General features: G+C 45.5%; 1 protein-coding gene across 2 annotated transcripts in view; it reads right to left on the bottom strand.

Annotated features, from left to right (window-relative positions):
- WSB2 (WD repeat and SOCS box containing 2) overlaps nucleotides 1-12,088 on the bottom strand; it is a 22,901-nt gene extending 10,813 nt beyond the window's left edge. The window contains exons 1-2 of one of the 2 annotated variants that reach the window (XM_063085005.1): nucleotides 11,994-12,088; nucleotides 5,496-5,664 (exon numbers count right to left, since the gene is read on the bottom strand). In XM_063085005.1, coding sequence (XP_062941075.1) covers nucleotides 5,496-5,664; nucleotides 11,994-12,006 — 182 coding nt within the window. In that variant the 5' untranslated portion in view covers nucleotides 12,007-12,088. Of the gene's footprint in view, nucleotides 1-5,495; nucleotides 5,684-11,993 lie in introns of those variants that run through there. The other variant, XM_063085001.1, reaches the window with a different exon arrangement.
- Nucleotides 12,089-13,569: the final 1,481 nt, after the last annotated feature.

Below are 13,569 nucleotides of genomic sequence, written 5' to 3' on the forward strand. Positions count from 1 at the left end.
ATTGTACATATTTACGGTATACTGCATGATGTTTTAATATATGTATACATTATGAAATGGTTAAATCAACCTAATTAACATGTCCATCATCTCACACACTTATCACTTTGTTGGGAGAACATTTGAGATCTAGTCTCTTGGCAATTTTCTTTCTTTTTTTTTTTTTTTCTTTTCCGTGACCGGTACTCAGCCAGTGAGTGCACAGGCCATTCCTATATAGGATCCGAACCCGCGGCGGGAGCGTCGCTGCGCTCCCAGCGCCGCACTCTCTCGAGTGCGCCACGGGCTCAGCCCAGCAATTTTCAAACATACATTATTATTAACTGTAGTCACCATGCTGTAAAATAGATCTCCCAAACATATTCCTCCTGCCTAATTGAGACTTTGTACCCTGTGACCAACATCTCCCCATTCCCTCCCCCACCCCCAGGCTCTGGTAACCACCATTCTATTCTCTGCTTCTATGACTTTTTTGGATTCCACATGTAAGTGAGATCATGCAGTATTTGTCTTTCTGTGCCTGGCCCATTTCACTTAGCATAAAGTCTTCCAGGTTCATAGGTTCATCCATATTCACAAATGACAGAATTTGTTTTTATGAGTAAACACCGCCACACTCATTTATTTATGTATCGTGCTATTGTCTGAATGCTTGTCCCCTCCAAAGCTCACGAGGAAGCTTGTTCCCCAGTGTGGTAGTGTTGAGAGGTGGGGCCTTTGGGAAGTTGACTGGATCGTCAGGACTATGTCCTCATGAATGAATTAAACCACTCATTGGATTAACAGATGAGTGGGTTATCACAGGAGGGGTCCTGGTGGCTTAATAAGGAGAGCAAGTGAGCCCATTAACATACTCTTGCCCTGTTGCCGTGTGATACCTATGCTGACTCTACAGAGAGTTCCCACCAGGAAGGCCCTTACTAGATGTGCCCCCTTAATCTTGGACTTCCCAGCCTCCAAAACTGTGAGAAATAAGTTTCATTTTCTTATAAATTACTCAGCTTCACAATTCTGTCATAAGCAACAAAAAACTAATACTGCCTGAGGTTGTGATAGAGTTTGGATGTGTTGTCCCCACCAAAACTCATGTTGAAATCTGATCCCCAATGTGGCAGTGCTGGAAGCTGTTTGAGCCATGGGGGTGGATCCCTCATGAATGGATTAATGGTCTCCTTGGGTGGAGGGATTAATGAGTGATTTCTTGCTCTATTTGTTTCAGCAAGAGCTAGTTGTTTAAAAAGATCCTGGCACCTCCTCCTCTCTCTCTCTCTCTCTCTCTCTTGCTTCCTCTTGCCATGTGATCTGCTTGTACCTGCCGGCTGCCAGCCACTTCCCGCCATGAGTAGAAGCAGCCTGAGGCCCATGCCAGATGCAGCTGTCCCAGAATCGTAAGCCAAATAAACCTCTTTTCCTTATAAATTACCCAGTCTCAGGTATTTCTGTTATAGCAATACAAGCGAACTAAAACAGGTTGCTTTCACACTATAACAGCAGAGTTAAATAATCAAAACAGAGACCTTACAGTCCACAAAGCATAAAATATTTACTATCTGTACATGTATATAGAAAGAGTTTGCTGACCCCTGATCTTAATGAACAAATGTCTGAAAATTTGCTATTCTGGTGAGGCAATCTGAATGTGACCATGAATTTCATTTCAATCTGCCTGCCCAATCCTTGGCCCCACTCCCACCTACCCACACAATGCCCAGACCTGCCTGATCCTGGCCTAACCTTTAGCTCTAAAACTCTATTAATCTAAATCAGAGGTTGGCAAACTATACACCTAAGTTTTCCATCACAGGAAGAAGCACTTAAAAGGCAGGCTACCCAAAGAAGTTTAGGACAGCTTAGAACTTCCAAAGTTAGTTTTGTTTTATTTTTTGTAAAATTCTGATTTCTGTATTTGAATTATGGGATACACCTATAGCTACTTTATTCCAAAAGAATTAAGACACATTTATACATTATTTTATTTTAATGTCCTAAATTTAATTTTTCTAAAAAGAGGTACTAAGATCTCCATTTTATGGGTTATTAACTTTACTGGTGTCACAAAATCAGGGGCAGAACTGGAACTAGAACTCAAGTCTTGGATATCCTAGTCTAGTGCTCAACAAATACTCTGGATTTCTGACTTTGCTGATGAATCAAGGAAAGAGTTACATGGGAGGTAAGGAGGTGGTAGCCTAGGATGGGGCTGCTAAGGGTAAGGGAGATTCATTGGCAGAATTTAGCTTCAATGAAATGAAAGTTTCTAAAAAATTTACTTCTAATAGTACAATTATTTGGTTAACATCATTTGCACAATATCAAAAGCATTACATAATATGATTTTTTAAAAATATGTAAAAACCCTAACAAGAGTATAAATGCCCCAGATTGCCCTTTTTAAAATAACAATTATTTCAAATTATAAAAACAAGAGAGAAACCTTGAAAATTGGAAATAAGTCAAATAATAAAGTAAAAATTACTCATAATCCTAATACCATTCTGAACATTTTACTATATACATTTTTCTTTGCATGTATGTACATATGTTTTCTAAAAACAAATTTGGGGTCATATTGTATATATGGTTTTATAATCTGCTTTTTTCAGCAAGCCTTATACTGTAAGCATTTCCCCAGGTTATTATTCTTCAAAATGTGTGATTTCTCCCCAAATCCAGTAATTTCGCATTTACCTTATTAAACAATAACACTTATCTCATTATGTTAAACAACAGATACACAAAAAGAATTAATACTAAATTACCCTTTTCCACCCCACGCACAACCACTCACACTCCCACGCCTCGGGGTCCACCCTGGGGAAACGAGGCTTGGAGCTGGGAAACAGACCCCCCCTCCCACAACCAGCCACACTGCACCAGTGCCTTGGGACCCCAGGCATGGAGAAATGGACTGGACTCCCGTCACAACCAGGCACACCGTCAGCACCTCGGGGCCCCACCTGGGGACCTGAGGCATGGAGAGGGGACCAGACCCCCCCTCCCACAACCAGACACACCGTGACAGCGCCTCAGGGCCTGCCCAGGGACTCGAGGCATGGAGAAGCGGACTGGACTCCCCTCCCACAACCAGGCACACCATGCCAGCACCTCGGGACCAGCCCGGAGACCCAAGGAATAGAGCCAGGGACCAGAACCCCCTCCCATAACCAGGCACACCACGCCAGTGCCTCATGGCTCGCCCAGGGTCCCAAGGCTTGGAGCCAGGGACCACTCCCCACAACCAGGCACACTGCCAGCACAAAGGAGCATGCCAAAAACATAACCTCCATGTGGGTGGCCCACCACAGCCACCACTATAACTGTGGCTGCCACGAAAGTGGCTAGATGCCAGAACCACCATGGTCCGCCAGCCTCTGGAGTGCATTGACACAAGGAAAGTCATCAGCAGAGATAAAGAAAAGAAGAGGATGTCCCTCTCCACAAAGCCCATTTCAGATTGACAGAAGAAGCAGCTGCTCTATGATAATATTGGGGACCTGAACACACCTCTCAGCATTGGACAGATCATCTAGGCAACAAATCAACAGAGTGACCATTATTCTTTCAGAAGGAGAGAAGAAATCCAGGGTAATTAGAGGGGGGAGGGGGATGGAGAGAAATTGGACAAGGCGCATAAAGAATAATTACGATTTATAACAATATATATGCTGGTAATATTGATTTGATAAACATATCTCAATGTTGATCGCCCAAAATTTGTATAATCAATTTTAATTCAATAAAAAATTTTTAAAAAACAAAAAAACAAATAAATAAATAAATAAATAACCTTTTTACATTTTCCTTATTAATACTAAAAGAGTATATTTACCTATAGTAATGTACATATTTGAATATAAGAGTGATTTTCAGGAAAACAACAGATTTTCCATTTTATGCTTGTTAAAAAAAAACTTTCAGAATATAAAATTATATCAGACACAAGTCTAGATATGAAAGAGAGTCCTTATATTTAGAGTAAGGGATCAATAAACAATGAATGACTTCGCATTATCATTATACTGACCATAGAAGGAAATGAAAATCCTTCTATGATTAAAAACATACAACAATCTTTGATGGCTGCAAAAATATCATATGGAAATGCCACAGTTTCCCTAACCAGCCTTTCATCACTGGATTTTAAGCTATTTCTGATTTATTACTACCATACAATAAATTTCACGTCAGTGTATATAAGTAGGTGACCCCATTTTTGAGATTCCTAATAGCTGAAAGAACATTTTTAAGGTCCTTCATGCATTTTGCCAAACAGCCTTCGTTCCGGAAACTATGCAAATTTACACCCCTCAACCCCAGTAGTGTGCAGAGTACCCACATTGGCACACTCTTGTCAGCATTACCTATTAACAAGGCAACAAATTTCAGACTGAACTTACAAAAACCTTAAATTGAATATGCTATTTATAAGAAATGCCTAAAGCAAAACAAATGAGACCCCCAAGAGCAGGGCCCTGTTTAATTTATTTCAGGATTCTCAGCCCCTAGCTCAGGGTCAGGCAAAGATCTGCAACAAATGCTGCCTCAATAAATAAACACAGACACAGAGATGCCCTGGGACAAATGAATAGATACAGATGCTGAGCTATCTGACTGGGAGCTCACAGCATTCCACACTGGGACCACTCCATCTCAAAGGAAGACAAACCATTTAGCATCAGAAACTAAACTTGGTCAATAATAAAAAGACAAATACCCAATTTAAAAATGGGCAAAGGATCTGAATAGACATTTCCCCAAAGAATGTATGCAAAGGGCAAGTAAGCACATGAAAAGATGCTCAACATCAGCAGCCATGAGGGAAATGCAAATCAAAACCAGTAAGAGCTACCACTTCATACCCTCCAGGATGGAAACGCTATAATCAAAAAGACAGACAATAGCAAGTGTTGGTGAGAATGTAGAACCCGAATACATTGCTGGTGGGAATATAAAATGGTGCCACCACTTTGGAAAACAGTCTAATACTTCCTCAAATGGTTAAACACAGAAAACACCTGAAAACACATGTCCACACACAAACTTGTATGTAAGTGTTCATAGCAGCACTATTCGTAATAGCTAAAATTGAAAACAATCCAAATGTCCATAACAGATAAATGTATAAACAAAAGTGGTATCTCCATACAATCCAATATTATTTGGCAATAAAAGGAAATATATTGGTTAGAGCAAATTGTTGATAAGGTCACGGGTGTGGATCCTCTTACCACCAGCCACCAAAAAAAAAAGCAAAAAACAAAAAAACCAAGTTGAAGCTAATATAATCTTGTTAGAACTGACTTTCATATGTATGGAAAGTGCGGTTCTGGAAACCCCTATGAGCAATTCCTGAAGTGTTTAGCCATTTTCGCTCTCTCCTGTTCTTAGGCAGGGAGACTGCAAAAGAATGGATAGTAATTTGGAAAAGTGCCCATGTTCCTGATCACAAAAACTCCCTCCCTCTTTCCTTTGGGGTCCAGTGTGAGAGTACTTACAACTGCTCCTCCAGCGGCCAGGGAATCAGCTTGACGATACAGTGTCCTTGAGACCAAGCGAACCAGGAGCCATCTGGGGAGAACGCAACACTCCAGGTTTCACAGCTCGACTTCCAATCAAATTGGTGGGGACGGCCAGGCTTGAGTTCAGCCAGCAGCAGTGGTTCCTCTGGGGAGGGAGACAGCATGCTTGAAACCAGCACTCTCACTCTCGGGCCACCCAGACACAGGAAAGCCACTGTCTCCCCATGGCAATGGGTGACACTTAGGATTCCCCGAGAAAGTTACCATATAAACAACCTGGGGCAATCAGTAGCCACAGGCCACATTCCTCTGTGGTTACTCAGTCTTGGCATTCCCCATTGCTGGTTAACCATGACTTTGAGTAACCTTTGTGCGGGTGAACCCAGTGAATGAAAGCCTCATTTTCCTATGAATGCTTGGAAAGGAAGAAAGTGAAAGCCAAGCCAGGAATATGCTAGATGGTGCAGATAGCAGGCCTTTCAATGTGTTCAAGGTGTCTTCAAAGGACCTGCTGCTGGGAAACAGGTAAAAGAAGGAATATCTGAAACTCAAGGCTCCCTCCCTCACCAGCGGCCTTCTCATCATCAGAGCTAAAAATGTTCCACCTTTGCCAGCTTCCTCTTGCTCAGACCTATTGATTTGGTGTCCCCCATCTCTTCAGCTTCCATCTCCTCTCTGTCCTGGTTTAAACCTTCATCTCATCTTGCCTAGCTCTTTTGCAAGAGTCTCCTGATTCCTTTTCCTGGTCCCTGGCGACTCTGCTAAAGCTGAAACATAAATCACATCACATCTTTCAAATATATTCCAAGGCTCACACCTGCCTACACTATAAGTAACTGAGCCCAGGCCTTCCACCCCCAGCCCACTGGTCGGCCTCCTTTCCACACACCTCCCTGTACACCACACTCCAGCCACACAAGCCTCTTTGACATGCCCCAGAGTAGCTCATTCACATTCACATCTGGACTCATTTTCTGCTTATGAGAATCCCACCTAGGTTCACAACTGAGAAGCATACTCTAATCTTACACCATCAAAGCGGTAATAAGTCCCACCCTGTTTATTTCATTCTCTCCTGTTGTAACTAGTTTCCCTTTGGCCCCCCATTACGAGCATTTAAGCACTCTCCTTCCAACACCAAGATGATTTCATCTTTGTTTCTCCCAGGGCCTAGCACAGCATCTTGTGAAAGAGTTGGCACTAGATCACTGCTTCTTCATAGACTAAACCGCAGTTCTTAGTTCAATTCTCTAGTCTGATGGAAGATTCTTAATGGCTGACGAAGCTCATAAGTTAAAGACCTTCAGAAGATTTTTGATCATTATGATTGTGATATATACTAATATAAAAACTGGCTTTCATCCTGAATGAGGTCACTTCCTGATGTGTATGTTTCGTTCAGTAGTTCTAGATTTGACCCTTTTATGGCTGCTACCAGACAAACCCTAATTTCAAAAACCCAAATTTCACCTTTTTTTTTTGTCGTTTTTGTGACCGGCACTCAGTGAGTGCACCGGTCATTCCCATATAGGATCCGAACCCGCAGCGGGGAGCGTCGCCGCGCTCCCAGCGCCGCACGCTACCAAGTGCGCCCCGGGCTCGGCCCGAAATTTCACATATTTTAAGACACATCTTTATACGTCTTCTTACAATTTGACCTCACTGAAATCAGGATGTATCTTACAATCAATGACTTTTCATAGTTAAACAGGCAGGATTTTTTCTCAGTGATACATAGTGGTAATACAATCTATGGTATCTCGGATTTAATGAAATAGATGGTAAAGAGGTACATATACATATATTTCCTTGTATGTGCATTGTATGAAAATACATAAGTGACTCTTTGTTTTATAAAATAGGTGTGGATAGCTGGCTGGTTAGTTCAGTTGATTAGAGCGTAGTGCTTATAAAATAAGTGTTTCTGAAAATTCTCTTCAAATAGAATTTTAATAAATCATATCAAACCTTTGTAAATATTCCTTCCTGGACGTTCTATGTATAAATCTAGGTTTTAGTATACTAGGTCTGTCTAAATAGGCATTTGTATTGACCTCCTAGAAATCTGTGTTTCATTTACACAATCACATGTCTGTATGAACACACTCCTATAGATGTGAACATTTGCACGGTAAAAAGTCATTTTATATCTTAAATCCAAAACAGGCCTCTCAATATCATGCAGCAATCCGTCGACATTTTCTTCAATCTCATTATTTCTAGATATTTTCCTATGGCGACATCAGCCCTAATCTGTTAATGTCTTACTCATGCAGCCCAGGGGCTCTTAACTATAAGAACCCTGAGGACATGTGGCAATATCTGGAGATATCTCTGGTTGTCACATCTTGGGGGGGGGGATGGGGAGGGTGGCATGCCACTGTCATCTAGTAGGTAGAGGCCAGGGATGGTACTCAACATCCTGTAGTGCAAAGAACAGCCCCCCACCCACGAAGAATCATCTGGCCCAAAATTTCAACACTGCTGAGGCTGAGAAACCGAGTCCTAGTCAAATATTAAATGACACTGACTAATCTGGAGGAACATTTACAACTGACCTGGATGAAAATTTCTTTATTCTATCCTGATACTGTTATCACACTTGGTTCACTTCCTCCACAACATCACCATCCTTTTGACACCATGGGGGCTCTGCACAATATAAAAGAGGTCACCCTTGATGTCCCTTTTCTTTACCTCCCAAACCAAACCCATTAGCAAGTTCTATCAAGTCTGTTTCCAAAGGACTTGCCAGATCTAACCTCTTTCCATCTCCGAGGCTACTATTCTAGTCCATGCAACAGTATCTCTCTCCTGGCCCATTAGGCAGCCTTCCAACTGCCTTCTTTGCTTCTGCTCCAGCCCCTCATCATCCATTCACCTCACCTCCCAGACTGATCAGTTTCAATCACTCTTAAAATAAAACCCAGGCTCCTCACCCTGCTCTTGAAGTCCTGCATTACCTGGCCCCTGCCTTGTCTCCCACCTGGGCTTATACTTCACCTCTCCCTGCCCCTAGCTCCAGCACTGGCCTTCTCTCCATTTCTTGACTATGCTCAATTAGTGCTGACCTCAGGGCCTTTGCACCAGCTATTTCCCTTTACTTGGAATGCCTCTCCCTGGCTGGCACCCTCTCTTCATCCAGATCTGGCTCAAATGACTACACCTTAAAGAGCTCTTCTCTGACCCCTAGTCAATCTCCTTCATAATTCCTCACTTTATTTTTTTTACAGCACTCATCACCATTTGATTATTATCTGTCCCCCTCCTCCCAGTAGGTCAATTTCATAGGCACAGTGTCCTTGGTATGTTAATCCCCAATGCTAGCAGAGTTCCTGGCAGAGAGAGAGCAGGCAGTCAGTAAATATTTGTTGAACAAATATACATGTTACACCTCCTTAAATATGAACAAAATGAAGCCCCTTAAACTACTGTAATGATTATGCCAAACATTTCATATGAAATGCTTCTGAAAGAGGAACCATACCCAGAATTCATACTCTATTTCTGTAATTTAGGGATTTAATTTCTGGCTATTTCAGGTTCAGGAATCTAGAAGCTAAAAGAAGAAAAGAACCCAGTGACTCCTGTCTCTTCAAGTCTGGGCCCAAACTAAACTTGGCTGCTGGAAAAGAAGCCATAATTAGCACAGAACTTAAAAACAAAACAAAAGAGCTGAGAGGATCCAGCTTCATCTGGGATTATACCTGCAGTGGCCCTTCCTGGAGAAAAGGCCAATGAATCAGGGTTTTCTATTTTTAATTCAATTGACCAAAATTGTATATATTTATGGTGTACAACATGTTTGAAATATGTATACATTGTGGAACGGCTCAATGAGCTAATTAACGTATGCATTACCTCACATGCTTATCATTTTTTTTGTGATGAGAACACTTAAAATCTACTCTCAGCAATTTTCAAGCACACAATATATTGTTATTTATTAACTACAGTCACCATTCTGTACAACAGCTCTTTTGAACTTATTCCTCCTGTCTACCTGAAATTTTCTAACCTCTGACCAACATCTCCCCAATCCCCCTACCACCTCAGCAGTGTTTTCTAATTAAACAATGGGATGTGTTTGGACAATCAGGCTGAATGGAAAGATACTGATTATGAGCCTCTTCTAGGCAAGGCCGTGAGTCTTAACACAGAGGCGGAAGATCAGTAATTTTTACTGCCTCAGGACTTTTACATTAGCTATGTTCCATCGGCCTGGAAAGCATTCTGCCTGACTGCCCCTCCTTAACACTCAGTGCTTGATGCTCCTTGCTCATGTCACCTTCTCCTAGACCTTCCTGGCCTCACTATGTAAAGTGGCCCAGTCATCTTCCTTTAACCATTTAATTTTCTTTATAACCATCATTCACAGATATTTTCTTCATTGCTTATTTGTTATGTATTCATTGTCTATCTCTTCCCCAACCCACCCAAACAGATAGTGAACGCCTATCTGTCTACTGCTATTGGACTGCACTAGCCAATAAGGTAATCACTAGCCACACGTGGTTACTGACCACTTAAAATGTTGCCAGTCCAAACTGAGATGGGCTAAGTATAAAATACACACTGGATTTCAAAGATTTAGTACAAAAGAGAATCTAAAATATCCCAATATTTTTTAAGTGATTACATGCTGAAATTATAATATTTTAAATATGCTAGATTGAAAAAGACATAGTTTTAAAATTAATTTCACCTGTATCTTTCTTTTTTTTAATGTGGCTACTAGAACATTTTAAGTTACACATGTGGCTTGTACTGTATTTCTATTAGCTAGGGCTGACCTAGAGGTTCATGGGACATAGCAGACCCTCAATAAATATTTGTTGAATACATAAATGAATTCTAACCATTGCTCTGAAGATTTCTACTATTGCCCATTGTAATCTCTTTACAATGGGCTTTATTCAGTTTGAAAAGATCCTAAAACTCTCTGGCCTTTTTTTTTTTTTTTTTTTTTTACAGTAGCTTGGCAGCTCTCAACAGCTCTGCCCACATCCCCCAAACACAGTCGTCAATCATTAGGAAAAACCTAGAACTGGAAACAGATTCTTCTTAAAAAGGGAGGCTAGCTAGACTGCTTTCAGATTTAACTATAAGGAGTCAATGGAAGTGACAGCGGAAGCTATAAAAAGATTCACAGAGGTTCACGCAAACAGTAGGGGCCATTAAAAAGAATTCTATGGGTAACACACTCACAGAAAAGAAAGCCCTTATCTAGATTGGAAGGAGAGCTGCCTTTTACTGAATGTCTGACTTCAGCAAACAAAGAAATGTCATTTCCTAAATTAAAAAGTAACACCACCCCAGGGAATACCCTGATTTCAATCTACCCACCCCCAGTAACAATCAGCAATCAGAATCCTCCAGACCAAGATGAAGCTTGAACTTCACTGTGAGAATACAAAGAGGTTCTGAAACAAATGCTGAGCCCTAGGCCTTGACCCCTTCTGAGAATTTCCCCCTAAGGAAACTGCCTTTAAACTCGGGTACTTTCAGGAATTAGGACTTCCGTTATAAATCCTAAATCCATTCCAAATTTCTGTACAGGTGGGGTTCAGGGGCAAGGCAGTTGAAAGGCAGAAGCCCCAAGGATATGTCTCGAGGTTTTTTGCCTTTACATAACAAGCACACCTTTCCCACTGAGATTGTATAGTATGTTCATTTGGGCTGACGAAGTAAATCCGATATTCTCTGACTTCCACAATTTTCTGATGGTGACAGTGGCTTAACGAGGATAGAGGCAAGTTTGTCACCCAGCCGTGTATCCTGAACTTGCCTTATCATACATGTCACCAGGGATAAGCATCCTCAGCCCCACCCTACCTCCGCTGAATTAGTCTCCGGGGAGGAGAGAGGCTCGGAATACGTTGTTTTAACATGGACCCCAGACCCCATTTTTAACGAACAGGCAAGTGTGGGAAGTTCCTAACCACCCACTGAGGCGGGTACTGCTATGATCCCATTTTGCAGATAAAACTGAGACATAGGTAAGGTGGTTAAGTGGCTTATCCATGATCACTATCACACAGCTTGTAAGGGGCAAAGCTGACTCCATCCGGAGCTGCGAGTGCGTGTCTTGGCACCTGGGCACCCACCCCCTTGGGAATCCCTCTTTTAGGGCTTAGCGCACCCCCAAGGTCCCACCCGTGCGTAGGTGACGGCCCCGGGCACCTCCCTGTCCCGGGGGTGGGGATCCCCGCCCGCACAAGCCCGCTCTCCCGGGTCCTGCGGGCGGCGGGAGTCGGGTGGCAGCGGCTGACAGCGAAAGTGAAACAAAGCTGGGCGCCGGGCGCGCACCCCCGCCGCCCGCCGGCCCCGCGCACACCGCCCAGGCCGGGCGCCCCGCGCGTCTTGCCCCCCCCCCCCCGCCCGGCCGAGCCCGCCTCGGAGTCACCCCCTTCCTCAGGGAGAACGGGCCTCAGCCCTGGCGGGCGGGAACGGGCGCGCCCCGGTCCCACTCACCTCCGGCCTCCATGGAGGACGCGCGCAGCCCCCGCGGCAGGCGGCGGGCGCCTCAGCCCCCCGGGCCGCGGGCCCTCATGCCGCCCCCGCGCCGCCCTCCCCCGCCCCGGCCCCCACCCCGGCCCCGCCGCCGCCGCCGCCGCCGCGCCCGCCGCCGCCCGGAGAGGCCATCAGCTGCTTCCCGTCACATGGCGGAGGGCGCGGGCGGGGACGCGCGGGGGGCGGGGCGCAGGGGAAACGGCGGGGCGGGGGGACGCTGACTGGATACAAACCAGAGGGGGGTAGAGCGGGGAGCAAGGGAAAACGGGGGCGGGGAGGGGACGCTGACTAGATACAAACCGGAGGGGGGGTAGAGCGGGGAGCAAAGGAAAACGGGGGGGGACGCTGACTGGATACAAACCGGAGGGGGGTAGAGCGGGGAGCAAGGGAAAACGGGGGGGGGACGCTGACTGGATACAAACCGGAGGGGGGGTAGAGCGGGGAGCAAAGGAAAACGGGGGGGGGACGCTGACTGGATACAAACCGGAGGGGGGGGTAGAGCGGGGAGCAAGGGAAAACAGGGGGGGGACGCTGACTGGATACAAACCGGAGGGGGGGTAGAGCGGGGAGCAAAGGAAAACGGGGGGGGGGACGCTGACTGGATACAAACCGGAGGGGGGGGTAGAGCGGGGAGCAAGGGAAAACAGGGGGGGGACGCTGACTGGATACAAACCGGAGGGGGGTAGAGCGGGGAGCAAGGGAAAACGGGGGGCGGGGGGGACGCTGACTGGATACAAACCGGAGGGGGGGGTAGAGCGGGGAGCAAGGGAAAACGGAAGGGGGGGCAGGAGCCAAAGAAAACCGAGGCGTGGGGAGCGGGGCTGACGGGCAAACAGGGTAGGAGTGAGGGCCGGGTAAAAATAGGGAAATGCGGGACTTGAGGGGGAAACGGGTAAAAACGGGGACGGGAAAACCGGGCTCAGGGAACCGCAGCCGAGAAGAGCCAGGGGGCGAGCGAGGCTCAGAGGACGAGGGGGAGGGGCAGGCGAACTGGTAGAAACGGGGCGGGGCGGGGGAGACACTAGGGAGAGGGGTACGGAATGGCTCCGGTAACGGGGGAGATGAGGGCAGGGTGGAAACCGGAGAGGGAGCGGTAACCGGGTAAAAAGAGTGGCGGCGGCGACTAGGAAAGAGGCTGTCCTCGTACAGCTACTGAGACACCCCGACTTTTCCTAACGTACCCCCGCCCGCCCCCCGAAACTTGCTGTCCTTCCATTTTTTTCTACCTGCGTGTCCTCAAACACACGTATCGTTTCGGTCAGATGCTTTCTGCCAGCAAAGGGCCAGGGCAGGAGTTACCGTGCAGAACTGTCTGAAAAGAGTATTTTTATTAGTTGTCGGGTCCCCTGTGGTTCCCGAGAACGTCTCCCCTCGCCCCTCATGGAGGTTGCCCGTCCGGTCCCCTTGTCCTGCTCTCGGCCGCTGCTTTCCCCGCAGTTGGACGTGTTCGCGTCAAGCCCGTCTCCCCTCACCCCTCGTTCTCCGCCCTTCCCTTACTTCATTCCGAGCTCCCTCCCCGCGTCCTTCTCACTGGTCC

The sequence above is a fragment of the Cynocephalus volans genome, chromosome 2 (assembly GCF_027409185.1).
Source record: "Cynocephalus volans isolate mCynVol1 chromosome 2, mCynVol1.pri, whole genome shotgun sequence".
Lineage (NCBI taxonomy): Eukaryota > Metazoa > Chordata > Mammalia > Dermoptera > Cynocephalidae > Cynocephalus > Cynocephalus volans.